The sequence below is a fragment of the Pyricularia grisea genome, assembly GCF_004355905.1.
Source record: "Pyricularia grisea strain NI907 chromosome Unknown Pyricularia_grisea_NI907_Scaffold_4, whole genome shotgun sequence".
In the NCBI taxonomy this organism is placed as follows: Eukaryota; Fungi; Ascomycota; class Sordariomycetes; order Magnaporthales; family Pyriculariaceae; genus Pyricularia; species Pyricularia grisea.
Window position 1 is genome coordinate 1,212,640 of NW_022156718.1, and position 27,581 is coordinate 1,240,220.

Sequence of the window (27,581 nt, forward strand, 5' to 3'; positions counted from 1 at the left end):
CTCTGGCCCATATCTTGATATCGCAATCAGCAGCGAGTAGCCCCACGACTCCTCCAGCGAAAACAACAGATACACATTCACCATGCCGAACACATCCTTAAGAAAACCGCAAAGGGTATATCGCGGCGGTCCGCGCAAGTTAGCCTACCATGGAGGCTCACGCGGCGCCAGGACCTTCGCCGCTGCCCCCGGCCGCAACGAGGCTACCTCGACTGACGAAAAGTGGGAGCGCGTGAAGCTCGCCCACGACATCGACGAGAATATGGGATTCGGACGCTACGATGCCGGCCGGAAGCGCGAAGGCTGGCTCGTCAACGTTCAGCCCACGAGCATCGAGGACGACCGCGTCCCCGGCGGCGGCGGCCGGGCGGCGCTCGACTGCTACTTCATCGAGGAGGACGGTGGTACGTTCAAGGCCACCGTGCAGTACGATCCTTACTTCCTCGTCGCCGTGCGCAAGGGCCACGAGGGTGAGGTCGAGGAGTGGTGCAAGCGCGTGCCGGGCGGCGGCGTGGTCAAGAAGGTCCGGAGGATAGAGAAGGAGGACCTGAAGATGCCAAACCATCTGTTAGGGTACAGACGCACGTTTCTGGAGCTGAGCTTTGCCAATGTGCAGAACCTGATGGCGGCGAGGAAGGATATAATGCCCATCGCGGAGAGGAATAAGAAGAATATGGATGCGATGGACACTTATGCTGAGGTTGCCGCGTAAGTTCTTCCGTTTGTTTGCCATTTATGAATGGCTTGTGACTCTTGCTAACATGATGAACCGCACTGCAGTACAAACGGTGATTTCGACTTATTCGATGACGATTTACGAAATGATGAAAAACGACATAATGCTTCTTTTGCTGATGCTAGCGATTTCCTTGTCGATATACGAGAATACGACGTACCTTACCATGTCAGAGTAATGATTGATCTAAGTAAGTTGACTTGGTAGGATCTCATGCGTGGAAAATCCTGACTGGAGAAACAACCAGATATCCGAGTTGGAAAGTGGTATTGGGTGGAGGCGAAACATGGGGTCACGTCCATTGTTTGCAACGAAGAGCACCTGGTGATGGCAGATCCGGTAGTAATGGCCTACGATATCGAAACGACGAAGTTGCCATTAAAGTTTCCAGATGCCGCCATTGACCAGGTCATGATGATATCGTACATGATTGACGGCCAAGGGTTCCTGATCACGAATCGGGAAGTTATCTCGGAGGATATTGCGGACTTCGAGTACACGCCAAAACCCGAATACCCTGGCCCTTTCATGATCTTCAACGAACCGGACGAGAAAGCTTTACTTGAGAGGTTTTTCTTGCATATCAAAGAGGCACGACCGACCGTGATCGCCACATACAACGGTGATTTCTTCGATTGGCCATTTGTCGACGCCAGGGCGAGCTTCAACGGGATCGACATGTACAGGGAAATAGGTTGGAGAAAAGATACCGACGACCAGTACAAGTGCAACTACTCGGTGCACATGGATTGTTTCCACTGGGTCAACCGAGACAGTTACCTCCCGCAAGGTAGCAGAGGTCTCAAGGCCGTTACAGTGGCCAAGCTTGGCTACGACCCCGACGAACTTGACCCGGAATTAATGACGCCTTATGCACAGGAGAGGCCACAGACACTGGCAGAGTACTCAGTTTCCGATGCGGTGGCAACATATTATCTGTACATGAAATACGTGCACCCCTTCATTTTCTCGCTTTGCACCATTCTACCCCTAGGACCCGATGACACGGAGAGGAAAGGAACAGGAACACTGTGTGAGATGTTGCTGATGGTGCAAGCATATCAACAAAACATCGTGCTGCCAAATAAGCACGTGTCTCCTAAAGAGTCGTTCTGGGAAGGTCATTTGTTGGATTCCGAGACGTACGTTGGTGGTCACGTCGAAAGTATCGAGGCCGGAGTGTTTCGCGCGGATATACCAGTCAATTTTGCCATTGACCCGTCGGCATGTGACGAACTGATACGGGATTTGGACGCCGCACTTAAATTCAGCATCACCGTGGAAGAGAAGAAGGAAATGGACGATGTGACAAACTACGAGGAAGTCCGGGATCAAATCAAGGCAAAGTTACTTGCGCTCAGGGATACACCAAACAGACAGGAAAGGCCACTTATCTACCACTTGGATGTCGCATCCATGTACCCAAACATCATGACGACAAATCGACTTCAGCCCGACTCCATGATTTCAGAAGCAGACTGCGCAGCCTGTGATTTCAATCGGCCTGGCAAAACTTGCGACAGGAGGCTGCCATGGGCCTGGAGAGGAGAGTACCTTCCGGCAAAACGAGATGAGTACAACATGATCAGGAATGCATTGGAGAACGAGAAGTTTCCCGGCAAGTGGCCAAACTCGCCGATGAGAACATTTCAAGAACTTCCGGCAGATGAGCAGGCCAATCTGGTCCGCAAGAGGTTGCAGCTTTACTCGCAGAAAGTATACCACAAGATCCATGACTCTACTACCAAAGTTCGCGAGGCGATCATATGTCAACGAGAGAACCCTTTCTACATCAATACTGTGCGCGACTTTCGAGATCGTCGATACGATTACAAGGGCAAAGCAAAGGTTTGGAAGGGCAAGACGGATGCTTTGAAGTCTTCAGGAGCTCCTGGCAATGAAGTTGATGCAGCCAAGAAGATGATCATCTTGTTCGATTCGCTTCAGCTCGCACACAAGGTTATTTTGAACTCATTCTATGGCTACGTCATGAGAAAGGGTTCAAGATGGTACTCCATGGAGATGGCCGGCGTGACATGTCTGACGGGAGCAACTATCATTCAACTTGCCAAGGAGCTCGTGGAGCGACTTGGACGGCCTCTGGAACTGGATACTGATGGTATCTGGTGCATGCTTCCCGCTACTTTCCCCGAGAATTTTGCCTTCAAGCTGAAGAACGGCAAAAAGCTCGCCATATCCTACCCTTGTGTCATGTTGAACCATCTCGTTCATGCCAAGTTCACAAATCACCAGTACCAAACGCTCGTCGACGCAGAAACGTTCAAGTACGAAACGCATAGCGACAACTCCATCTTCTTTGAGGTTGACGGACCTTACAAGGCAATGGTCCTGCCAACATCCAAGGAGGAGGACAAGAACCTGAAAAAGCGTTATGCTGTATTCAACGATGATGGTAGTCTTGCCGAACTGAAGGGATTCGAGGTCAAGCGAAGAGGCGAGCTTAAGCTCATCAAGATATTCCAACAGCAAATCTTCAAGTTCTTCCTCGAAGGCGCAACATTAGCCGAATGCTACAGTGCAGTGGCCAAGGTTGCAAACAGATGGCTGGATGTGCTGGACAACAAGGGAACTACTCTGGCGGATGAGGAGCTCATGGATCTCATTTCAGAGAACCGAAGCATGAGCAAGACGTTGGAGGAGTATGGCAGTCAGAAGTCGACCTCAATCACGACAGCAAAGCGCCTGGCCGACTTCCTCGGCGAGCAGATGGTCAAAGACAAGGGCCTCAACTGCAAGTTCATTATATGTGCCAGGCCCAAGGGCGCCCCGGTTACTGAGAGGGCTGTGCCTGTTGCCATTTTCTCGGCTGACGAGGACACCAAGCGTCTGTATTTGAAGAAGTGGTTGAAGGAAGAACCACAAGACACGGATCCCAGAGCCCTTCTTGATTGGGCATATTACGCAGAGCGTCTTGGATCGGTCATTCAGAAACTTATCACCATCCCAGCTGCATTGCAAAAGGTCCGGAATCCGGTCCCCAGGGTACCGCATCCAGACTGGCTCCAACGCAGGATCAATGCCAAGGATGACAAGATGAAGCAGAAAAAGTTGACGGACCTGTTTGCTTCAAAAGGGCCTTTGGAGGACATCACTAACATCAGTTCCTCTCGATTGAACGACCTAGAGGACTTTGGCAACAAGCTTTTGCAACCCAAAACAGTAGATGCTGCCATTACCGCCAGCCAAAAGGTCTCGACTTCGAAGAGGAAAGAACCGGAACCAGCTATCCCGGCTGATCCATTCGCATCTCTGCCCAAGGTCATGCCGGACCCCTCGAAAGACTATCCTGCCTTCTTGCAATACCAGAAGCTGAAGTGGAAGCTGCAGAAGCAGGCAAGAGTCCGCAGAAGGCATCTATTTGGTGACCGTCGCGGTAATGCAAACAATAATATTCAGCAGACTTTCCGCAATCAGGCCGAGATTACGTTCAGAAACACTTGGCAACTCTTGCAACTCAAACTCACCGACAACCCGGGTATCGTGTCGGCGTATGTATTGATCGACAACAAAATCCACTCGGTCAAGATCAAGGTGCCTCGCCAAGTCTTCTTGAACCTCAAGAGCAGGGAACTGCCAGACGTGGAGGTTGAGGGCTGCCAAGTGGAACAGGTCAGCCACACACTACCAAACGGACACTCGTCTGTGCATCTTTTCAAGCTTGTCGTCGATGAAGATGTCTACTTTGAAGAGTCGGAAAAGTTCTCACTTCTGTTCAACCACCCAAGTGTTGAGGGAGTGTACGAGACGCAAGTTCCTCTCAACATGCGCGCTGTTCTGCAACTCGGCAACCTTTGCACAATCGACGAGAGCCAGCCAGGTGTTTTGGGCAAAGGGCTTGACCAGGGGTTCGAACTCACCAGTCTTCAGAGGCCAGTCAAGCCCCAACCCTATCTAGATTCAGCAAAGATGGCGTATATTTATATTTCGCACATCAGCGCTGGCGAGCGACAAATATTTGGCGTGTTTTCATCAAAGACAGGGTACGCCCAGGTCGTGATCCTCAACAAGAGCAGAGACAGCGCCCAAGATATGCCGAACATCACAAAGTTGTACTCGGACCTCTTGGCCAAGCGTAGGCTGGAAGAAGCGTCTACCCCAGAGTCAACGTGGCAGGACTGTTTCGAGTACCAGGATCGGATCTCCTTCAAGACTACACAGGTGACCACACGCAGGAAGGCGTTCCTCGAGATCAGTGACATGGTGAAAAAGATGCGCAAGGATGAGGCCAGTCCCATCATGATGGTCATTCAGTCTTCGCAGAGGAATATGCTGCTGCACGAGATCCCGATTCTCCAGGAGTTCCCAGTATTGCCTCTTAAGTTCGACCCTGCAGACAGCTCACTGCCACCATTGGGATGGCAGTCCGTCGTGGCAAGACGTCTTGTCAATCATTATCTCGGCCTGGGATCATGGATCCTGCACCTCACTGCTTTGGCAAGGTACGGCGACGTGCCACTATGCAACCTTGAGCGCGACGACCCCCGATTCTTGATTGACGTGGCGTACGCGCGGCGCTTGCAGGCGAACAATGTTGTCTTGTGGTGGTCACCAGGCCCACGTCCGGACCATGCTGGATACGAGAAGGACGATGTCGCGGGTCCTCTAGATGTCGTGCAGATGCCATCAGTCAACAACCCGGGAACGTTTGCATCGGTCTGCATAGATATTGAAGTACGTAACCTGGCTATCAACACCATTCTCACCTCATCTCTCATTAATGAGCTCGAGGGCGCCGAGTCTATAGCTTTCAATCCTGCTTCTGATGCGACGGGTGCAGACGGTGCTGGCGAGATCTTACACTCCGAAAACGCATTTGCCAATGCCGGTGTTCAGGTCCTGCGGGAGATGGTCAAGAGCTGGTGGGCAGAAGCATGCCGTGGCAGCACGATGGCAGATGTCATGGTGCAGCACTTGGTGCGTTGGGTGGAAAGCCCGGATTCGTTCCTATACGATCGCGCGCTGCACTACTACGTACAGATAATGTCCCGAAAGGCATTCCAACAGCTCATGTCGGACTTCCGGCGCGTTGGTTCGCAAGTTGTCTTTGCCAGCGCCAACAGGCTGCTTCTCCAGACGACCAAGGGGGAGGTGGGCAATGCATACGCTTACAGCCAGTATATCCTCAAGAGCATCAAGAGCAAGCCGTTGTTTCATTTCATCGACCTCGAGATCAAAGAGTACTGGGACTACCTGGTCTGGTATGACCAGTTCAACTATGGCGGGAAGGCTTGTCAAGAGGTGGTTGAGGCCGAGACTCAGAGCCTGGATATGATCATGCACTGGCAGATGGCTACTTTCCTGCCTCTGCGACTGCAACCCGTTTTCAAGGACTGGGTCATCGAGTTCATCCAACTCATGCACTCTCACAAACGCCCAACCGCCATTGACGGCTCAACGCAGCGTGCAACGCAACTTCCCGTCCGAAGCAGCAACGGACTGTCGGAGGATGGTGAGGGTCAAATTATTCTCGGAAAGGTATTCGAGCGTCCGCTCAAGAAGGAAATTGCGGGCCTGATCGCAGCTCAGAAGCGCGAGCTGCTACACCCGGAACTTGCGGTGGACTACGACTTCCCAGTCCTCCCCGGCAGTCATCTTTCGAATCTACACCCCAGCACGGCGGTGCTCGAGCTAGTCAAGATGCTGATGCAGGTGTTGAGCCTGGACAAGAACATCGCGCTTGAGGCGAGGCTGGTGCGCAAAGAGCTCCTCGCGATGCTGGACGTGCGTGAGTTCAGCAAAGAGGCAACATTCCAAAACCCATCCGAGAGCCTGAGGCTACCGCAGGTTTCGTGTGACAACTGTACCGTGGCGCGAGATTTGGACCTGTGCCGCGACGAAGACCTTCTCCCGGCACCTGGGGAGGCACAAGGACAACAGCGGCCGTGGCGGTGCACATTTTGTGAGTCTGAGTACGACCGCAACGGGCTCGAGGAGGTGCTGTTGGCGCAGGTGGAGGCCGTGGTGGCGGAGTGGACGACGCAGGACCTCAAGTGCGCCAAGTGTGGTGCGCTGAGGGTCAATGAGTTCATGGAGCACTGCACCTGCAGCGGCGAATGGGTAGCGACGGTCAAGAGGGATGAGGTTGTCCGTAAGATGAAGGTTTATCGGAACGTGGCCAAATTCTACGGTTTGAGAATGTTGGAGGATGTTGCGGGTGAACTGTTTTCGGCAATTTGAGGAGCTTTCGATCCTTTTCTGTAATCAAGGCGTTTGGGGGTTGCATATATGTTGTTAATATACGGTCTGTCACTCTGTTAACAGTGAAGGGTCTGATGGTTCGGCGTATGGTGTGTCTGCACATTGACAATGTACCGTCGCTAAAAACCGTTGCCGGACAGGCCACGTGGGGATAGCGACAGTTTACCGCCTCTGCTTTGTTATTTTCAGGGCAGGGTGGGTTGATAGATGGCGGGTAGGGGCGCTCAGCGTGGCACCCTGGAAGGTGTATGTTTCTTTATTCTCATGGCCCTTGCCATGAATACCTACTTTGCATCAGCCACGGATGGCGCATTGGTGCACCTCGCACCGTTTCAGTCCCCGTCAACCCAGCTGTTGTAGATGAACCTGGGCGACGGTCGGGCCGGTATTTTGACACGCGGAGGGGCTCTACACAGTAGATCGTTCCCTGCACTGCCTCTCGTGCTGTGTCAAGTAAACGGGTTGGCTCGATTGGACTGGGCTCAGGTACCTACCCACCTCTGCGTGGCTCAAACATAAGCCATAAGTTAGGTAGGTCGTTCAGGTACCCGCGCCACGGCCAACATCCGGGGCCATGGGATCCTTGTTTTCGTATGATCCCCTCTTCAACTTTGCAAATCAAGGGAGAAAACGCAAAAATAAAACATGAAATAAACCTCGTGAACTGATTGTCGGTATATCGGTTGTTTTGGTGTTTTAACGGGTGAAACTGCCAGGAGCCGCTCCGGAACTTTTGCACACAGATCCTGGCCGAGTGGTACAGGTTATCGGGTTGTCGGCGGTAAAGACACTGCAGATTATTGGTATCTAGAACTAGTTTGAGGCGGCGTGGGTCATCGGGATGCGTTGAGACGTGTTGCCAAATTATACCTGCAAAACTATTTTGTTATAAAATTGTCGACGATGAATGAATGCGATAATATCTTCAAATTGCAATTTTTTTTCTTGTTTTTTTTTCTTTCTTTCTTTCTTTCTTTGTCGCCCACATGCCGTGTAAAACCTCATGATAAAAGTATCCACAAAATGTAATTCGAACTTGTTACACTGCAGTCCAATTAAGGGGGTAAGGATAAGACTATCGAAGTCGGGACTAGGTGCAAGTCGCTATCGCGACTTTCATAGCCCATTTTTGGCCTTGAGGTTACAATATCCAGTCGTGGAACAAAAATAGTATGAAAATCAAACATTTTGAAGGAGAAAAAAATATGCTGCTAAAATAAAATAATAGTATTAACACTAATGAAATATAAATACTACTGGTACCCGCGTAAAACTGTGAGAGAATCTACAAAATTATTGAACACATTCATTTTATACCGATTATACATTCATTTCAAAGGGTTTTTTTTTTCTTTTCTTTTTTTTTTTCACATTTAACCATTTACATTCATTACAAAATCTTCCCAAACTTCAACCACTCATTTTATCGCGAAAATGCGTACTTCTACCATCTTTTATCTTTCTGTTGGTTTATTCGCTATGGAAACCATGGCATTATTTACGCCGGCTAACCCGGCGCCCACACACCAAAACCACAACCGCACCGAACCTGGCACAGGAGGTCTTTGTTGCACCAATCACGGCGTAGCAGATGATTCCCTGACTTGCAAAAACCAGAATTTAAACTCTTACTGCGTAAGTTACCATTTTAATTATAAAAAAAATTTGTTGGCTTTATATGATTAACGTTGTTTTTAGTGCATTCTTGAACGAAATGATGTCAATTCCGGATGTGACTTGTACAGCTGGTTTCCTACGGGTCGTACGGTTGTGTCGTACGTCTCGGGGAGCAATTGTACGTCGGTTGAAGATTTCGGATTTATTGGATGTGCCGCCTAAATTGTGGATGACGTAGTGGCTTCTGTGTTGCCATTATTTGTGAAAGGGGACAAATAGACGATATGCGGTTTGAGGAGCTTAGGTTCTTTGCCAATTGAGTTGACTTCTACATGCACATGAGCCTGGGGTTGAGATTTTAGTGATTATATCAACCGCTGCCAAAACAAAATCTTCAAAGAACTACCCTCCCCATTCGAACCATTCCCCCCTATCCCTCCATGACCTCCATGACCTCCATGACCTCCATGACCTCCATGTTTTGCCGTGACCAAAAGGTGCCAAATGATAGGGACAGCACGCAATATTTGTCCTATATTCTCTTCACCTTGTCAGTTCATTATTGGGAGAGTCATAGGTGCCAGCAATACACGAGTGAAGTTTTAGGAACAACTGCTATTTTTCCAAACACCAAAAAAAAAGCTCTCCCATCACGAAGCTATTAATACGACGCCTAAGGAGCATAAGGTGAGCTTGCTCTATCTCACACATGAGAAAACCTGGATGATGTTCACCGAGCAGTGGTCCGCTCTGGCTTGCAGTACTCCTACAGATCGAAGAGGTGGTCCCATAGTGCATCCTTCTTCACGATAAAGACGAGATTCTTGACCTGGGCGGCATGCACAAGATCGTCGGGACAGCACTACGCGGGATCCTTTCATCCCAGCATCAAAGCGCCCGTTCAATCGCCATGGTGACTGTTTCATCATGGGCCCAGGGAGTCGGTAACTCACCTTTATGGTTTTGGTGCCCGTGATGCTGGACCTCCAACTTGTAGTGCTCGTTTCCTAGAGATGGTGCCAGGGTTGTGTATAGAAAACATGGATATGCATAAGCGTGCCGATCGTTTGATTGGCTCTTTCGACGATTTGGGTTTTTCGACCCGGGCCTGTTCGAGGTCGGATCTGATTCAGCGCTGGACCTTGAACGAGGAGGAAGATCGGATGGGGCGAGAGGGGTGTCATAAAGCTAATTCAGGAGGTTTAGGATCCAGACTTTCGCCGTATCCCCGGGGGAGGGGGGATTAGTCTGAAATCTGCGTACGCCAGCCCGGCACCGCCCGAGAGGCGACAGCCAGCAAACGACGCCGTGCAACCCATCTACCTCTTGACACATCGGGGTGGCATACTGCCGACATGTCAAACGACGACGGCGGGCCGAAGTCGTACAAAGTGCGGCCTGCACGAGCGGACGATAACAGCGCAGGCCGCTGCCAGAATGTTCACGCCGGTAAAGGTGATGACGCAGGCGAGGTTCCGCTACTCAGTCAAGCTTACTGTGCCGCCGAGAAATCACTTCGTTGTCTTGTTGTATTCAGCCCGGCCCCCCGGCGCCCTATTCGAGGCACAATGCCGGACGCCGCGATTGGGCTCGGCCACGTATGGAGGAAAGCCGGATTCTTTTTTAAGACGGCTTTTGAGGAATACGAGTAAAGCATATGAAAGTTGAATAGGAAAAAAAGAGGGGGATTGTGGCTCATAGGTCTTGGCGATGGTTGGTTTTTGTCATGATTTGTTTTTTAGGTTCGATTCTTTTTTTTAAGCGCACTTACACCTGGCTAAGTAGCCATCCAAGCAAGGGTCGGTGTGGTCACAGTAAGCAATAACCGGGTTGTAAAATACTAAGGTAAATATAATAAAATAAAAAACCAGCACAGCACGCCTCATTTCCGTGAAAATCCTCCTCGAAATAACAACAAAAGTTAAAAATATCATATGCCAACAATACATGTAAGGAACAAGTTCAAGGTTGGTCCTTTCATTTCTTTGAGTCGTTTTCGCATTTTTATTTCTTTGTGAGCGCTTTAAACAGGCAGCGCCCCAGACTCGATCGCTCGACATAGTCAGTGCCCCTGAAGAGTGCTGGTGCATAAGTGCTGTAATTTCTCCAGACATGCAGGCTCATCCCTGGTGAACAGGGGGTCAGGGGTTTACTTGCTTACAGTGAAAGGGGGGGGGGGGATTTAGTTCTAGTGCACTACTGTATGTTCTAGGAGGTTTTGGAAGCTGGGCAGAGCTCGCTCACCTTGTTCACAGTAATCGAAAAAAAAAACCCCTCCCGTGTAAGAAGAATAAAAAAGGATCAGCAGCCTAGCGTTTCCTTGTATGCTTGCTAAACAAAACCCAGTAAGTACAAAGTAACGTCTTACTGCCAAGAACCTAAACCCCGATCTGATGGATCGGGACCATCAAGGGTAAAGAAACGATCGACAAGGGTGAGTTTTTGAACGAGTACAAAGGGGAGGGCAGGAGACCTCACAATGGCTCGTCTCAATAACCTAATGGCCTATGGTCTTTACCATTCACTCATTCATTGAATTTCACTTGTACGAATCCATTGTGTTAACAAAACATACCTAATCAAACTTGTGTGTGTTTTTTTAAAGTCCATAAAACCATACAATCACCCACCCATTCATTAATTACCAACGTTGCACATCCCACAAATACTTACACAGCCTAATACCAACAACAACAACAACAAAATCAACAATCATGCATTTCCTCACATCCATCATCATCTCCCTCTCAGCCTTGGCAGCAGCGGCCCCGATGCCGGCTGGAGACGACGGCATCTTCACCACCCAGGTCATCCCGACCGAGTGCGCCGACCTCAAGGATGTCTACATGGAGTGTGTGGCCAGCCCGACGAATCCGAAAGAGGGCACCAAGCAATGCAATTACACCGATGCCAACGGCAAGCTCGCCAGCAAGGCAACCGACATCAAGTGCACGCCTACAGTCAAGGGAACCGGCTCCAAGACGCTCGGAAGCAGCTAACTTCAACAACATGGTCGATCAATCTGAGGTTGACGATGAGGGGCTGCAGTAGGGGAGTGAGGGGACGATCCAGCGTGGCCAGTCATTCCGTCCCGGAGGCTGCAGTCCTGAGGGCGATAAGGGCCCATTTGCTATTTTTTTTGTTTTTTTTTGTTTTGGGCTGTCTTTTATCCTTTTGCGATTTTTTGTTTCCCCTGTTCTTGCCCTCATTATGAGTGGCCACGTTTTTTTTTTTTTTTTTTTTTTTTTTTTTTTTTGTTCCATTTTCTTTTTTTCTTTTGGCGAGGAGTTCTTGTGATGATTTTGAACACATGGGGCATGGCAAAGCATAATTGAACTCATCTTATCCTGCATCATATGTAGCATTATTAGTGGGAATCTGAAAAGAATAAAAAAGATTAAAACATTAAAAAAAAATGTCGTGAAGCAGTCCATTTGACATGGAAGCCCTTGAGATTAGCGTGCTGATCTTCATCAGCCTATGCATGGGCAGGCCCCAAAGTGTGAGAGACTTACCAAAATGCATCATTAGCCGAGGGAGGGTAAAAAAAAAAACAAGCAAAAGAAAAAGTCAAAATGTTCACCAAGACCCGCAACGTTCCGAATAAATATAAATATGAGCACAAAAAGCCCTCCCTGACTAAAGTTCCATGTTCATGTTGACACCGGTCCCGGTCGACTTTTCGCTACAGCTAACTTCCCCACCATCATCATCGACGCCCTGGTCGACAGCCATCTGCGCCGCCTGAGTAAGCTGCGCCAGGTCGTAAGCAGACGGGTCGGCGAAGCCTGCCTCCCATAGCCCAAAGTCGTCGTCTCCACTTATGTTGTTCATGTTGACGTCGATGAACATGTCGTCCATGTCGCCCAGCCGGAGCCCCGGCATATACCCCCCGCCACCGCCGCCGCCGCCACCGACGGGCGAAAAGCCGTCCATCATCTGCGGCCCGGTTGTTGTCGCATCTTGCCGTGGTTGGTGGTAGGCCGACGATGATGCATCTGCGAATGGCGTCTGCCCGAAGCCCAAATTGTCCCGGGACAGACCGGTGTTGGGCGTCACAAAAGACGGCAACATGGCCACTTGTCCCTGCGGTGATACCGATACACCGCTGAAGCTACCCCGAGCCTTTTGGTATCCCGAGACGGACTGGACGGGCGGTGATGTTGATATCATCTGGGGGGATGCATTATACACGGTTTCAAGCCCAACAATACTCGTATGGTTGCTCGTCGACCTCCTCCTCAGCTTTGCCTTTTCGTGCCGTCGATTATGTCTGGGACTCGGGAGTGCAGAGGACGGAGGGTCGATGATGGAGCGTAAATGATGAAGCAGCTGATACCTCGCCCCGATGTAGCTGTTCCCCCGCTCCGCCATGCCCTTGAGCAGGTTCAACCCCATGTTCATGGCCTGCGTGTTCCTCTCGTCCGGCGGGAAGGCAAAGCACACCATCAAGAGGACTATTGCCGCGGAGAATATATGTTCGCTGTCCATGTAGCCATAGGTGGCGACCAGATCCCGCTGCGCAGCGATGCTCATAATCTTGATCGAGTCCTGGGCGGCGTTGACGCACGTCTCAATGACCCCGACCGTGGTCTGCGACAGACCCTGCTTCCAGTCCTTGGACCGCGGACCACCCGACTGGAGCCGCTTCTGCACCACGTGGAAGAGCAGAGGCCGGGCGGTCATGTTGATGCACTGGTAGTAATGCACCAAGGTCGAGACCGACTCCCTGGATATGGCCAGCCTCGCCGGGTCGAAGCGCAACTGCTCTGGAAGCTCGCGGTGCCACTTTGACAGCGACCGCATGATATCCTTGACCGAGGCCATCAGCATCGTGCCGGATTTGTGAGTCCCCTTTCGGAAGATGTGTTTGTTGACCTCGCCCAGGATTCTTGATAGTTCCGTATAGTGTCGGAGTACGACGGCCGGGCAGTACTCGGGCTCAGAGGCGAGTTTCGACGGCGGCTTGACGCCGATGTCCTCGTCCTGTATCGTTATGGGGTTGCCGGCCTTGACGGATAGGATCCTGTCGAGGCTGTACACGCTCCACCACACGCGTCGGCGATGCTCGCGATCCTCCTCGGTGAGGGCCGCGTCGGGTACCTCTTGGTGCAGACCAAGCGAGATGGCCATGCGCAGGGCCATGCCGATGTACAGAAACGCCGCATCGCGACGGTTCATGTTTTGCATAAAGTAGCCTATCAGAGACAAGGTCTCTACGCACAGGATGGATCCCTCCTCGTGCACGTCGGGCAGCAGCTGTAGCGCGTGCGTAAAGTAGTCGAAGCCCGGCGGGCCCTTGAAGTCTATCCACTGGTTGACAGAGTACAGCTGACCAAAGGCGAGGATGACGAGGATCTTGGCGTATTCGAGGCAAGCTTGTGGGTCACACAGGTCTGGTCCCGAGCTTTGATATGCTCTAGTCAAGGACTTTTCAAACTCCATCGGGTCTGTGAAGGAGAATATGGTTCCAATATACGTGTACTGTGCAGCGTAGTACCGCCTAGCCGTCTCTATGGGAGGCAGGCGTATGCTGCTCCAGACGGCTAGCCGTTTGGGTGCCAGCAGGCCCGGCTCGTAGAGGTTGTGGTTCAGATCGAGGCTGACGTCGTCAGGATAGCGGACGCCGGAGCGGAAGCCGGGGAGTTTACCCATACTCCTCGGTGCCCTCAGGGTTGTAATCATGCTGCGGAGGAACAGGTCGGAGTGGCCTGGGCCCTTGAAGCCGCCACCCTTTAGGCTGCTCGACAGGCTAGGGGATCCAGGCCCTCCCTCGACGCCCAGGTGGTCAAAATCTTCCAACAGTGCATTGCCTTCTGTTATTTCTTCATAGTTTTCCGCGTTTGAGACGGAGGATCCCTTTGTTGGGACCGAAGCAGGGCCCTTTGAGTTGGGATTTTGAAGTGACTCCTCAAAAGCCCTGGCCTTGGCTTCCAGATCTCTCAAGTAGCTAAGCCGGGGTTTGATCAGTTTATTGAGAGCATGACTCTCAAGAGGGCGAAGTTAGAATGCAGGTAACTTACCTCTCATTCACAGTGATTTTGCGAGCTTCTTCATAGATGCATTCAATATCGGCATCACGACAACGCTTACATTTTGGCCGCTCCTTTGAGCATTGGGAGCGGCGTTGCCGACAGGCATTGCATCTAGATTGAGGTGCATGGATGTTAGGAGCTGCAGCTCGGCTTTGGCAAAGCAGAGTTGAAAAAGAAGAAAGCGACTTACGCTATAGGTCTTACTGAGCTGGATTCAGGTGGTGATGAAGGCGAAGCAGAGGATGCCATGTTTTGGTGGACAGAAAGGAGTCATGGGTTAAACTCATCCAGGGTTCTCCATAATAATAACAATAAATTAAAAATGACCAAGAGGGCCCGCTAGTATTGGAATCTAGTGCTGATAAATAAGAATTGATGAAAGCGAGGTAGGTATAGGTTGTGTGTTAGCGAATGGTTGCCAAGTGTGGGTTTGGTTGTTCACAACGACGCTCAAAGTAAGTTGTTGGTTGTGTGTGTGTGTGTGTGTGTGTGTGTGTGTGTCTTCCCGCAAACTTGGAAATCAACGCGTGTCTCGCCAAAGTCTGTCTACACCTCAGCCCCAAATCGCATTCACGGGTAGATTAATCTGGTTTTGCCATTCAATGATCCACCTCCGCTGACAGGTCCCTGCAGTTATGCTACCTTGAGACATGGTGATGCTGGGTAGTAGTAGGTTGTCGTACCCGCTGGGGAATGGATCGAGTTTGACCAAGACTGATATCAATGCGACAGACGCGGGGTCATGATAATTTGAGCGGAGCCAGTCCCCGTTATCGGGGGCACAGGTTGAGATGTGATTGATCGATCCACAGCACAAATTAACGGCTGCCTCTGAGGCTGACTTGCATGCACGTCATTGTCTGCCGCCATTTTCCCTATCTACACTGGACTGGGCCTTGAAGATAGTGTGCAAGTAAATATGGTGGGATAGGTACATATTGAAGCTGAATACGATGTAGAGAGTACAGTATGTAATTCCCTCACAACCCGCTCAATATACACAGTACAGTAATATTAACAAACCCATCTGCCAATCAAATACGCCAAGAGAACCCTAACCCCGTGCATGATGGATGGAGAAAGCTCCAGTTGCTCCTCTCAAGTCTCAAGCAAGGCCTTGGCATTCCCCCCTTTTTGAAGCTTGATTTTTTTTTTTTTTTTCACCTACGCATTTACTACGCACTACACTATTCACCCACTCCAAGCATCCCCACGAGGGGACCACCCCCTCATCAAACACCCCCAACCCCCGCAAAGACCTCATGATCCATTAGATCCAACACAACCATGCACCCGGGGGAGTGCGCCATGACGGTCCCCCGCAACCGGGCCTGCCGAACCGCCTCCTGGGGCGTGACGCCGCAGCCCCAAAACACAGGCACGTACTGATCCTCCTCCTCCTCCTCCTCTTCCGCAGCCTCCCCGGGCGGACCAAACGGCTCCTCCCCACTCCCGTCTGCCCGCAGCGGCGCGTCGCCAAACTCGGGCTCCGCCACGTCCCGGATCCCCAACGCCCTGGCGCCGTCCCAGCCCCAGGCCACCGGCTCGCCGTGCATCGCGCCGAAGCGCCGCGTGATGTCGCGGACGCGCGGCACCTCCGAGAGCGCGCGGTAGGGCCGCATCGACACCACCATGGTCGCGCCGGCAAAGGCGCCCGCGCTGCAGAGCGGCACCGTCGTGCGGTACATGGGCACGTTGCGGCCCTGCAGGGTGTGGCGCGGCGGGAGCCCCGCCGCCGCCAGCGCAGCCTCGAACGAAAAGGAGCAGCCGATCAGGAACCCGACGTGCTCGGCCGTCCATTCGGCCTCGATGTCTGTTTTCTTGCCTACTGCTGCTGCTGCTGCCCCTTCATCCCCACCTGCGGTGAGTTTTCCGTCCGTGTAGACTCGGTAGGCTGGAAAGTCGTGCCTGAGGTCCATGTCCTCGGCGACCTGTAGAGTCGTACCCGTCGGCCCGACCATGTGCGATTTGAGATCCTTGTAGTTGCCAGGCGCCACCGACTCGGCCAGAAGTGGACATGGAACGGGGTTCCGGGCGCAGAGGAGGCGAAAGTCGTCTGCGTAGCGCTGGGGCAGCACGAGCAGGTTGGCTTGGATGTATGACGGCGCGAGACCTGATGTCTGGTCCGTCAACTTTTTCCTGCGTGCTGCCAGTCGCACGGCTTTGCCGTTTGCAAGCTCCGTTGTTGTCGACATGTTGTGATAATGTATGGTAAGTTAATTGTGCAGTTGGGGGGTTCACCAATGATATGTATCACAAAATAGGTCGGCGCTGGATGTATCAACTACACGGACCCCTAATTTTGGCAGGACAAGAGGTGCATTTAAATGCTGCCCATGTAAAGTATCTTTACAGTGCATGTACAAGAGCCATAAAATGGTATCGCTATCGATGGTATATAACCCTTTCGAGGTATCCCTCTACAACTCCTGCGAACACTTCTCGATTCACGGAAAGGCCAGCCAGCCAGACTATGTAGCCTAATCTATCTACCGTATCTTGCTAGGCCGCTTCAGATAGGCAGCTGATTTTCCGTGGGGTATGCATGCGGCTGTATCCTAGCCTGGAGGTGTGCCATTTCCCCCGGACGAGTCCTCCGTTGCCGGACTCTGTCGGAGACCCACTCCGACACTCGATTGGGCATGAAGACAAGAAGAGCCTGTCTGCCATCTATCAAATTTCGCAAAAGGTTCAAAACCCCAGATTAAGAACATAGGTTGTTAGAACTAGTCGCGACAGACCTCATCCAGCCCAGTGGGAACACGACCAAAAGTCATAGAAAAAAAAAATAGGTTTGATGTAGTAAGACAAAAGCTCGATCACTAACACCGGACCAGCCGAGAATATAATACTGATATGTGAAAGCCGCCCAATCTCCCTTCCATTCAAGCACAACCCAAAAAAAGAAGCTCCCCTGCCGCCCATCCCCTCTTGTTTTTACGACATCAGACCTCCCGCTGGACGCGCAATCTGTCATTAAAAGCCAGCAGCTCTAGCTTGCCCCACCACAACAAAATATATATATATATATATGTACCGGTTATGCCCAAATACGGGCAATGAAATGTCCACAGTCCGCTTCTCATCACTCCTCGTAGGCTCCACTGGTCCGTCAATCACGGCTTTGGCAAGAAGCAAGTTGCTCTCACACGCCGCGAACATCATATTGTGTGTGCGGTTCGGTTGGTGTCAGGGGGACACCTCATACTTGTCACCCTTAATATCGTGACATCGCCCGCCAGCATAGCCTTCGACACCAGCTGCGTTTGGTACCGGGAGTGGACTTTGTGACAAGAACTATTCCACGCAACCTGAATTTCTCCCAGTGTCTAGGAACGTCGCACTAAATTCATAGGCCTCACCCGGCTGGTGGCATTATAGCTGGTATGGCGCTTTTCGTCGGTAAAAACAAACAAAAGAAAGAAAAAATAACATAAAAGATGGAAAAAAGAATAGAAAAAAAAAACGTTAATCGAAGCAATTGCTGAGCCATGTAGGTAACCTGACGGCACCCAAAAAAAGGATGTAAACCCCAGCAAATGAGCATAATATATAGCCTCACCGCTAGGCAGTCGTATACAGAGTTGTCCGGTAGTATGGGACGAAATAGAATAGAGAGCATGTAAAGAAATAAAGAAGTGGTATCATGGTCCCCGAACTCCATAGGAAAAAGGTAGAAGTCCACACATTCTACAGAAGTGTGCGAAGCTCGGTGCATCATGCCGAGTTGCTGGCCGTTCAGATTCGGGAATACTCGTTAAATCGTCTGTCCTTCCTGTGAAGCCAGTTTTTGAGGAACACGATGGTATAAATTCGGTGTGGATGTAGGTTGATGATGGTGGTAAAGGTTGCTGTTTCTACCAGCCCTTCTTCCGCGCGAACCGCTTGTTCAGCAGCGCGAGAACCTTGGTGACGTTGAACTGAACGTACTCCAGGTCCAGATCGTCCTGGCCGTCTTTTTGCATCTCGAGCAGATCGTCCAGTTTCAAATCCAGCTCGAGGAGTCCTCGTGTGCGCCCTACCAATAACCCAGATCAGTAAAGGTGAGCGTAAAAACCGGTGAATGAAAGGCTCTTTGAAAAACCTACCCTTGTAATGTAAAGAAATGACAAATGTTCCGGGTAGAGGGCTTGTAAAGTTGAAATAGATGTTTGCCCGCCTGTTATCCGGAACATTGCTCTTTTGAATGACGCCCTCCTTCTCCAGCTGCTGGTGTGTAAACTTGTATGGACCCAGCACCTGCTGCTTCTGGGCCTTGCGGCGCGTGCCCTCGCTTTGGCTGCGCACATTGTGCAGATAGCTCTTATACGTCTCCAGCTGACCCACGAGGTACGCATTGTGATCGCGAATTGTCTTGTATACTTCCTCCAGCTTCTGAGTCTCGGCGATGACGCCCTCCTTGAGCGATCCTAGATGTTGGAGCTCCTGCTCGATCTCGTCGCGCAATAAACTGAAACCGTCCGACTTATCGGTCACCTTCAGTTCTTGCAACTGGCTGAGCAACTCCATGGCTCTGATTCCCTTGCGAACCATGACCGCATCATTCTTGGATGTGGCGGCTGCATCTGCGATCCTCTCAAGCCTGAGTGGGCGGCGCGCTACAGCCGTATTCTGAGGTATCGAGCGCATGATCTGGACAAAAATGGATTTCGCCTCCATGAAAAACACCTCTTCTTGTGTGATATCCAGGGCAGCTGTCAGGTTGTCGATAGCCGTCTCCCAGCGACTGTAAAGAGGCAAGTTCATCACTCGGTTTTCTTTACGGGGAACTTGGGGTGGAGCTTGGCCGAGTTCTCCCATGAGCAGGGCGAGGTGCGAGTTCTCATCCCTGCAAAGCTCATGTGCATGCTTTTCCAGTAGGCCGTGCATAGCGTAAATCTCGTTGAGCGTAATGGACAGCTCGAGATCCTTCTTCGACAACGCCACGTAGTTGTCCATCTCCAGGCTCTCGTAAAAGTCTCCAACCTCGCAGAGATCAAGCATGAACTTGTTGACTCTGCTCTTGTTCATTTGGACAAAAGGCTGAAGCCCAGCCATGTATGGCTCTTTGGCATACGATGGCTTGTTGGCGAGGTTCTGTAACATCTTTGCTATGAGGGTCAAGGTCCTTCGTGGCTTGTCGGCTGGCTGCCCATCGATGAGCATGTACGACTTTGGTGTTACGATAGCCGGGTTGATGAAGCGGAGGAAAAAGAAACCTCCAATGAGAGTACATATAACCTGGTCATTAGCATCAGGATACTTCCTCTTTGTAAGGCTTCGAATCTGCTTGCAAATCCACCTTATGCCGTATGGTGCCTCTTCCAATCCGTCTATAATCGTGCTGAGGAAGCCGTTGGCGATGTCGGTAAGCATGGCTAACCTGGGCTCGATGATCTCTTGGACTTGCGGGTTTGCAGCGGCTTGTTCGGCCGTGACACCCCTAGGCAATGAAGGAGGCACGCTTCCCGTATCCTCTTCAATCTGCTCAATCATCCGTTCGTAAACCTTTAACGGGTTGATCTCCAGGTCGAGGTCCCTGAGCTCGATCAAGCTGTTGATCTTATCGGCAAGTACGGACTTGAGAAAGCTCTGACCAGGGCCTCTCCGCGTGTACGTCGTCATCATCCGCGAGACGGGGGTGTTTGCGCGGAGAAGGGACGAGTATTCGGGCGTGTTTTCGAAGTTGTAGGTCAAAACGGACTAATATTCAAATTGATGTTAGTACCACTGAAGGCTGATGCAGCCGCAGGGTTTCAAGTTAGCCCTGAAAGACGCACCTGGAACATGGTGAGAAGGAGATGCTCCTCGCGGCTCTCGTATTGGTTACCGTAAATGGTAAACATGACGGTCTGGAGTAGTGAGTCGATCTCTTGCATCGAGACCAGGCGACAAAGGTGGGCAATGTGCCTCGGCTCGGACTGCAGTAAGAACATTAAGTTGCCGTACTTCTGTGTCCTGTCGTCGTTGGGGAAAGCCCCTTCTTGCAGATCGGCGGCATCTTCCAAATAGCTCGCGGTTTCATGTTGCTGTTACGCGTGGTGCAGGTTAGTGGGGAGTTCAAAAGAGCCCTGAAGGAGGGTGCGTCGCCGATGGTATACGAGAGCTGACCTCTTCTAGTGCCATGCGATTTTGGATCAGGAGGGCAATCCGGCCGTCGAGATACCGGACATCTTTTTCTAGAACGAAATTCTTTTTGGATTGTGACGAGATCTTTGACTTGAGATCTCGAAGTATTTTTTGCGCTGCATTGCAAAAACAAAATCAGCAATTCCGCTTTTCCGGGCCGTTGCATGATGTTGGAATTAATAGTGTATTAATCATACCTTTGGCAAGATCATCTTCTATTTCCAAGTCGGTCTCATTTGCCGACATTGACATGTACAATGCCGACATGGAATACCGCTTGGACTGGCGGGTGGACCGCGATCCATCGTAAGAAGACATGGTGTTCTGGCGAGATATGGGCTGGAAGGAGGACGAGGAGGCTGACGAGGCTCTGGATGGCGTTTGCAGCATGACGGACATTTTGACGGAGGCGCGGCTTTGAGGAACCCGAAGCGACCGGTCAGGTTGCTGGGCTGAAGCCTCCGTGACCGCTGATCGACCTCTGGAATGTGACGGTCAGTGGCCCGGTGAAGGAGGGAGAAGACAAAACCACTATGTCTTGGTGTCGTTTTCGTCGCGGCTTGTCACTTTGGACGGTTTGAAACAGCAGGTCGGCCAGATGGAATCGATATTGGCGATTATGGCGTGGTGTCTGGCGCGAAAATAATGGCAAATGTTAAAGTGCCAGTTGAATCGAACGGCTATGCCGACGATATTGAGGGGGGCAAAAATCTCGGTTTTTGGTTTCTCTGTGGCTGGTTGGCGACGGCCGTTGACATCAAAGTAGTTTGACAATCGAATGCTGACGAGATCGATCGTGTCGGTCGGTCGCACGGGCGGGGGATATGCAAGGGGCGTCCCTGAGAATCAAGAGGCTTGTTTTCGATTGAATGGGTTCGGAAAAGGTTCTCCTCAGATGGCAGTTCCTGGTTTCGTTTCGCGATCGTCCTTGTGTATTTCGTGTGACTGGGAGAAAAGCAGCGTGAACTTTTTTTTTTCTTGGTTGCGGTTGGGTTTGGCGATTGACAGGTGGTAGCGGACGTGACGGGGCAACGATTCTTTGGGGGTTTGGTTTTCCTCTCAGGTGGTTGCGAAAAAGTGCGGTGCGTCAGGCGTGGGAATTAATTGAGGGAGCTTGTGCTTGAGACTTCTGTCTCAGGAAAGGGGGAGATGCGTGGCCCCCCACCATGCAAGAAAAAAAGGTCCGGGGCGGGATATTAGACCAGGTCAGGCGCCGATAGGACAGACAAGCACGCGCGTTGGGGTTGGTTACGTTACTTAACGGACATGGACGGCTGGGCCAGGGTCTGTTTTGCACGATTATTTGGGTCGTCTTTGTTTCGCAGCCAAGAATGATTGATTGCTGCGACCGCGACAGTTTAATCCGTTCAAAAATTTCGACCCTGGCGCGACTGACCTTCCGAGAAGTGGGTGGTGGGTTATGTGTGTGTGTGTGTGTGTATGTGAATTGAGACAAAGAGGGAGCGGGAAGGCTAAGCAAATGGTCTTGTTCCTGGATTCAATAGGGTGTAGCATGCTGCGAATGCAACGACTTTGGCCACGAAAAAGAGACGTCCGACGTTACCTCACATAACCTTGCCCTGCTTTCGGGCTGCCTGCATAGAAATTAACCTCCAGTTACCTTTGCTACTTTCTGGCTAATTACTGTACCCAACTGCCCTAGCTGTGGGGCCTTGACACCTAAAAACATACCTGACTGCAGCTGCAGTAGTAGATTACAAGGGCCACCAAGCACGCACATGGATTGCATGTATGGGAGCAAGGGAGGTACCGTACAACATGAGTACCTTAAGGTACGGTACAAGTCGTGTACAACTTTACGCCCTGCTTGGCCGGGCTCCTCCCAGGATGATAAGCAAAAGTTAGTGGGGAGTGTTTCCGGTACGACTGGTTCGCCTAGCTGCGCTAGAGAGCTCGGTGTACCTCGTACACATGTGCCTTCGACCAGTTAAAATTGCTTTTCTTTCAATCATTGGATGGTTTTTTACTCCGTGCTAAAAGATCGGCCATGAATCCTCCCCATCTTGTACCGAAGAACAGACGAACTGGAATCCAACGTCGACTGGTTTTTCCAGGCCGTATATCAATTCAATAATTAGACCAAAGGGTTCATCCGCCCCGTGCTCCCCCAAAGAATTTCTAGCATTGAACCCTGACGAAGTGTAGTAGAATCTCCTGACAATTGTACGTGATAGACATCGGTTGTACCTTGGTAAGGATTAAACGTAAACGGCTTGTGGCACAGCTTTAATTACGCTGTACGCAATGCGAAAGAGCCATGCCCCTGGGCATGGCATGGCACTGAGCACACACAACACACACCCACCCAATCTCACCAAACGTGCCATTTAGCCCAGCTTACCTTACCTCATCTCATCATCAAACATCTTCGATTTTGGTCGTCTCGTTTCCTCCATACCTTAGCTATCCATCCTATTGTCGGCATTCGATAAATTTAGGTTCACCTGCAAGATTTGCAGTGACGTGATTAAAGGACCCCTTGGCGTCGCAACTTTATATTCCGGCTTCAGATTCGTAGATTGACAGGCAACTTCCTAGTCTGCAAGGATACGACTAGGGGGGAAAAAAATGTCTTTTTCTTTTGTCTTTTTGTGTACAGCATTGTCAGACACCACTTTAGAGTGATTGTTCAAACCATCGAGTGGAGTGCGACCCGATCTTGACGGCGGTCCAGGGCGGTGGTGGCTTCCTCCCCCCCTTGCACACGGCACTCGTCAATCTTTTGTTTGAGAATCGCTGCAGGGGTGAATGAGGGCGTGCAGAATGTCAGGGGAGTGCCGGCTGTGAGTGGCCAGCCCAAATCTCCACTCAAACATGCATTTTGCCCCTCAGGGGTGAGTGGAGGGATACACCCTGTAACATATCCGCGACTCTTTTATTTTATTTTTTTACGACGTGTTTTTCGTTTCTCATCTTGATTTGGTCTCACATGAAGGCCGTTGCTTTCTTATTTTGTTGTATACATACATACAGTATACCAACAATTATTGCCGGACTCAATCAGGCTCCCTTGTTGTTTCTCATGTCAACAACTTTCGCAAGAGAAAAAAAATATGATTTGTTTCGCAATTACCGGTAGTCCTATTCGGGGTCGATATCTTTAGCAATCCACACGCAGCTGAGGAAAGAGAAAAGTAATTGCCTCGGTTGTCGATCCGCCACTGCACAAGAAAGCCCCTCCCCTTTGGTTACTTCGAAACAGGATTAGTGCTTGCTTGCCTATATCAGCCGCAAATATCAAGGATCGGTGGTATTGAGTGAGCATGACTTTTTTTCTGCAGGACATGAAAACGATCGTTGTTCCTCCCCACAATAATTATTTGTCTTCCTTTTCTCGAAGAGCCCAGCTGAGAGATACCTTAGGCAACCCGGTCCAAAGGGGGAGAAAAAAACGTCAGCCGTGGCTTGGATTTGCTCTGCAGTACCACGGTAGATCTACGCGCCCAAAGGTACGATGTGCTATTATTATCATCCGCTACTGTGGAACTAGCCAAAAACCTCGAATTTCGGATGCCGCGACAAGTGCAAGAACGCGTACGTACAAGGCATGTCAGATTTTGACACATGGTACGGTTGGCAAGATTGTTTTGGTTGATTGGTTGTTTGCGTTGCTTAGCAGGGTGACGGCTTCGAAATTGGCCCTTGTTGGCTGAAGAAAGTGCACTTACCCATACTACTCTAGTCCCGAGGCCGCCGACAGATAAGCACTTGCTAAGAGACGTCTCCCTCATTTTTCTTAAGACTAACATAACTACTGTACTCTCTTTATTTTGACTTGTCCCAGCTCATTTGCCGATATGGCAAGTGACCTAGCTGTTTGTCAGATTTTGTTTCGTCGCATAGTGCAGACGGAAAACCATCGGCGTGTCCAACAAATATGCAATCGGGGTTCGGTTTCTAGAACACCGGACTTATCCAGTTGATGATGGTATGTACCAAGTGGTACGTAGTAGGTAGGTGTACATATGTACCTACCACAGGTACCTTCCGAGTCTTTCGAAGCTTCAACCTAGTCTAAACTTCCCGCAAATGTCGACTGCATAATTTACACCTGGCCAGGGGAGAAACAAGCCAGAGACGGGACAACTTTATTCATGTCTGGGAACATGGCAGTGCCAAAGAGTTTTTTTTTTTTTTTTTTTTTTTTTTTTTTTTTTTTTTTTTTTTTTTTTTTTTTTTTTTTTTTTTTATATAATTATGTGTCCTTTATCTCTCTCTTCTTCCCATCGCACAAGCAGTAGAGCAGTAGTAGAAAGACTCCATTCATCTGTCCTTGTAAATTCTGCAACCGTCTCTTCGGGGATGCGTCGCATCGTCAAATTATCGGCCGATTTCTTGGACGGAGTCTATTCATGGCCCGCCCCGGCGGGAGAGGAGTTCCCGGATATTCTTTTCCCTTTTGCAGTTCATTATTGCGAACTTGGTAGGTTCTCAAGGTTCTCTAGGTAGTGTCTGGCCCTCGCTGATTTGTGTGTGATCCCTCCAAAAATCGGCCTATGGAACCGAGTCATGAACAAGGCTTTCCTTGCATTTGCTGTTGTTACCAGGCTTTGATTTTGATCCCAGAAACTTATCAAAGCACCCAATAATTAATACAAGAGGGAAAAAAAAATCCATGGTACTTTACCGTAAGGTCAGATCGATTGGAAGCTTTCCTGATGAGCTTCAAATCGGCATCTGTCCATGGAACGCAACAGCATGGCATTGTTTCAAAGTTGTACCCACCACATTTTGTCCCCTATCCTTTCCCTTCCAAGCCTCACCCTCACCTGCCCGGCTGGGCTTGCACAAATAAAGTACGTACTGGGTAACTGTAGATTCGCTTGATCGGCAAACTTTAGCTGACCTTTTTTTTTATCCTGTGTTTTGACAGCGAATTTTGTGGCGCTATTGGCATGATTGGGGACCTGTTTGAATTTCTATGGAGATCTGGACCGTTCGGATCGTTTTCTAAGTAATATGTTTCACCCTTCACCTCACGGGTTTGTAGAACATTTTTTTTTTAATGTCACAACTTTGCTAATGTTGGGCTGAAGGCTGTGCGTTTTTCTCTCTCTCGTGGGTACGGAGTATTAATTCAGTACCTAATATTTGGGCGACAAGGTCCGTGTGAGAAACCAAGCGGCGGGTACGGGGTCGTTAAAAGCATTTCAACGGCGCTGCTGCACACTCCACCTAACAAGGAACAAAAAGAAAGGAAGGCAGTCTTGGCTCTACTTGGAGTGACGGGGGGAGCATTTTCGGTTTCAATGTTTAATGACGAAACAGGAGATGCCAAGCAACAAGCGGTCACATTCAGGCTCTGCCTTGCGTGCATGCTGAGCAACATTCCAGTGATGTGGGGGATTATGGTTGAACATGTCATCACGCTTAGAGATACCCGGCTAAGCAAGGCTACTCTGTAGAAACTAGAACTAGAACTATCTACCGGTAGTATCGGTAAGGTTTAAGGGATGGAGATGAGATGCTGCTAATTGGTTTTTTTTTTTTTTTTTTTTTTTTTTTTTTTTCTTTTTTCGGCAGGACGTTTTTGCCCAATTTTCTACAAGCGCACGCATCTTCACCATGAAAACTTACGAGTTGGAGAACCCAAAGGAAATGAACTCAATTGACTCTTGTAAGGCAGAAACGAGATCAGCGCAATGCACATGCCCACGTAGCATCGCGCGCCCGAGGAACGCGAAGAAAAACTAAACAGTAGCAGAAGAAATTAAACGCACTAAACTTCAACCCCACAACCTTCCCCATCAATATAGAAACGCTAAATGACACACAGAGGTTCGCTGATGGCAACCGAGCAGGCCTACCTACCTAGATAGGTAGGCATGTGTTGACCCATCCATCGCACGGAAGATCAAAATCTAGCGCTTTGATCTTTGGAGGATAGTATACCTGCCAAAGGTAGCATAGGCAGTATGTATTAAAAATAGATCCGATCTGGTGGTGGCGGAGGGCTGCTATACGGGAAAGGAGCCGGGAATATCGATAAAAAAAAACTAAAAAAAAAATGTAGATACGATTCAGGTAACACGGACTATCGTTATCGCGCCACTTCGCCTAAATTTGAACCACTTTTTTTGTTATTCCCTTTCACGGCCTGTTGTTTCCTTGACCGTCAAGGTAGGTACTGTAGGTTGTACGTGGTACCTTGGTCGGTAGGATCCGAGATGAGGGGAAACTGAGTGGTCTGATTGGACAATGGTATTCAAATTACGACGCTGACACAAAGCTGCTGCATATTTTTGGCTACTTGTCACGCAGGTCGTATGCAGATCTTAGCTCAATTCTTTTTTACTGCCCCTCGGCTCAAAAAAATGATAATAATAAAAATAAAAATAAAAAAACGTTTGTGTGCTAGTCTCGTCTAGACATGGCTTCCATTCAGAACTACTACGTAATTGAACGAACGGCTTTTACCGGGCTACAACGTGGTCATTCGAAATTGTACTACTGAAGATTCATAAGGTGAAAAAAAAGAGGAAAAAAACTCCTTCGCTAAAAGAGTCCCATCTAAGAAAGTGACCCCCTTGTCTTTTGTGGGGAGGACGTCACACGATTGAACTGTCCATCACCAGGGCAGATGAAAGCTATATCACCTAGGAAATTAAACTACAACTATCAAATATAAGCCAAGGTAGCTCGTCTGTGGTAAATAAGTAAACCAAACAAATGTCTCGGACCCGGCTCAACGGATGCTAGCTAATCTTGGCCCAGAAAAAAAAGAGACGGAGAGAAATGACGGAGACACAAAAAGAAGCAAAGGAAGCACAAGGAATGAAACCGTTTTGATGACATAGACAAACGTTACGGAGTAATCTACGGCCTAGAACTCGAAGAAAGAAGAA

General features: G+C 50.0%; 7 protein-coding genes across 7 annotated transcripts; 3 read left to right on the plus strand and 4 right to left on the minus strand.

Annotated features, from left to right (window-relative positions):
• Positions 1-82: 82 nt before the first annotated feature.
• PgNI_07095 (uncharacterized protein) lies at positions 83-6,934 on the plus strand (the record flags this gene model as incomplete). Its single annotated transcript, XM_031127112.1, has 3 exons — positions 83-708; positions 781-926; positions 984-6,934. 3 exons carry the CDS (start codon positions 83-85, stop codon positions 6,932-6,934), a joined length of 6,723 nt encoding a protein of 2,240 aa, XP_030981733.1.
• A 2,993-nt stretch (positions 6,935-9,927) lies between these two features.
• PgNI_07096 (uncharacterized protein) lies at positions 9,928-10,224 on the plus strand (the record flags this gene model as incomplete). Its single annotated transcript, XM_031127113.1, has 1 exon — positions 9,928-10,224. The coding sequence occupies one exon, from the start codon at positions 9,928-9,930 to the stop codon at positions 10,222-10,224; it is 297 nt and encodes a 98-aa protein (XP_030981736.1).
• A 1,062-nt stretch (positions 10,225-11,286) lies between these two features.
• Positions 11,287-11,571, plus strand: PgNI_07097 (uncharacterized protein; the record flags this gene model as incomplete). Its single annotated transcript, XM_031127114.1, has 1 exon — positions 11,287-11,571. The coding sequence occupies one exon, from the start codon at positions 11,287-11,289 to the stop codon at positions 11,569-11,571; it is 285 nt and encodes a 94-aa protein (XP_030981735.1).
• Positions 11,572-12,211: 640 nt separating this feature from the next.
• Positions 12,212-15,108, minus strand: PgNI_07098 (uncharacterized protein; the record flags this gene model as incomplete). The annotated part of the gene is made up of 3 exons (XM_031127115.1): positions 14,798-15,108; positions 14,596-14,718; positions 12,212-14,522 (listed from the first exon to the last, which is right to left on the minus strand). Exons 1-3 carry the CDS (start codon positions 14,854-14,856, stop codon positions 12,212-12,214), a joined length of 2,493 nt encoding a protein of 830 aa, XP_030981728.1. The 5' UTR covers positions 14,857-15,108.
• Positions 15,109-15,839: 731 nt separating this feature from the next.
• PgNI_07099 (uncharacterized protein) lies at positions 15,840-16,802 on the minus strand (the record flags this gene model as incomplete). The annotated part of the gene is made up of 1 exon (XM_031127116.1): positions 15,840-16,802. The coding sequence occupies one exon, from the start codon at positions 16,800-16,802 to the stop codon at positions 15,840-15,842; it is 963 nt and encodes a 320-aa protein (XP_030981727.1).
• A 525-nt stretch (positions 16,803-17,327) lies between these two features.
• PgNI_07100 (uncharacterized protein) lies at positions 17,328-21,114 on the minus strand (the record flags this gene model as incomplete). The annotated part of the gene is made up of 5 exons (XM_031127117.1): positions 17,328-18,625; positions 18,696-20,289; positions 20,367-20,615; positions 20,698-20,831; positions 20,913-21,114. The coding sequence occupies 5 exons, from the start codon at positions 21,112-21,114 to the stop codon at positions 18,465-18,467; spliced, it is 2,340 nt and encodes a 779-aa protein (XP_030980592.1). The 3' UTR covers positions 17,328-18,464.
• A 1,166-nt stretch (positions 21,115-22,280) lies between these two features.
• On the minus strand, positions 22,281-22,606 carry PgNI_07101 (uncharacterized protein; the record flags this gene model as incomplete). Its single annotated transcript, XM_031127118.1, has 2 exons — positions 22,281-22,298; positions 22,457-22,606. Coding segments are annotated over 2 exons (168 nt in total), but the record flags the coding sequence as incomplete, so codon positions are not given.
• Between the last annotated feature and the right edge of the window lie 4,975 nt (positions 22,607-27,581).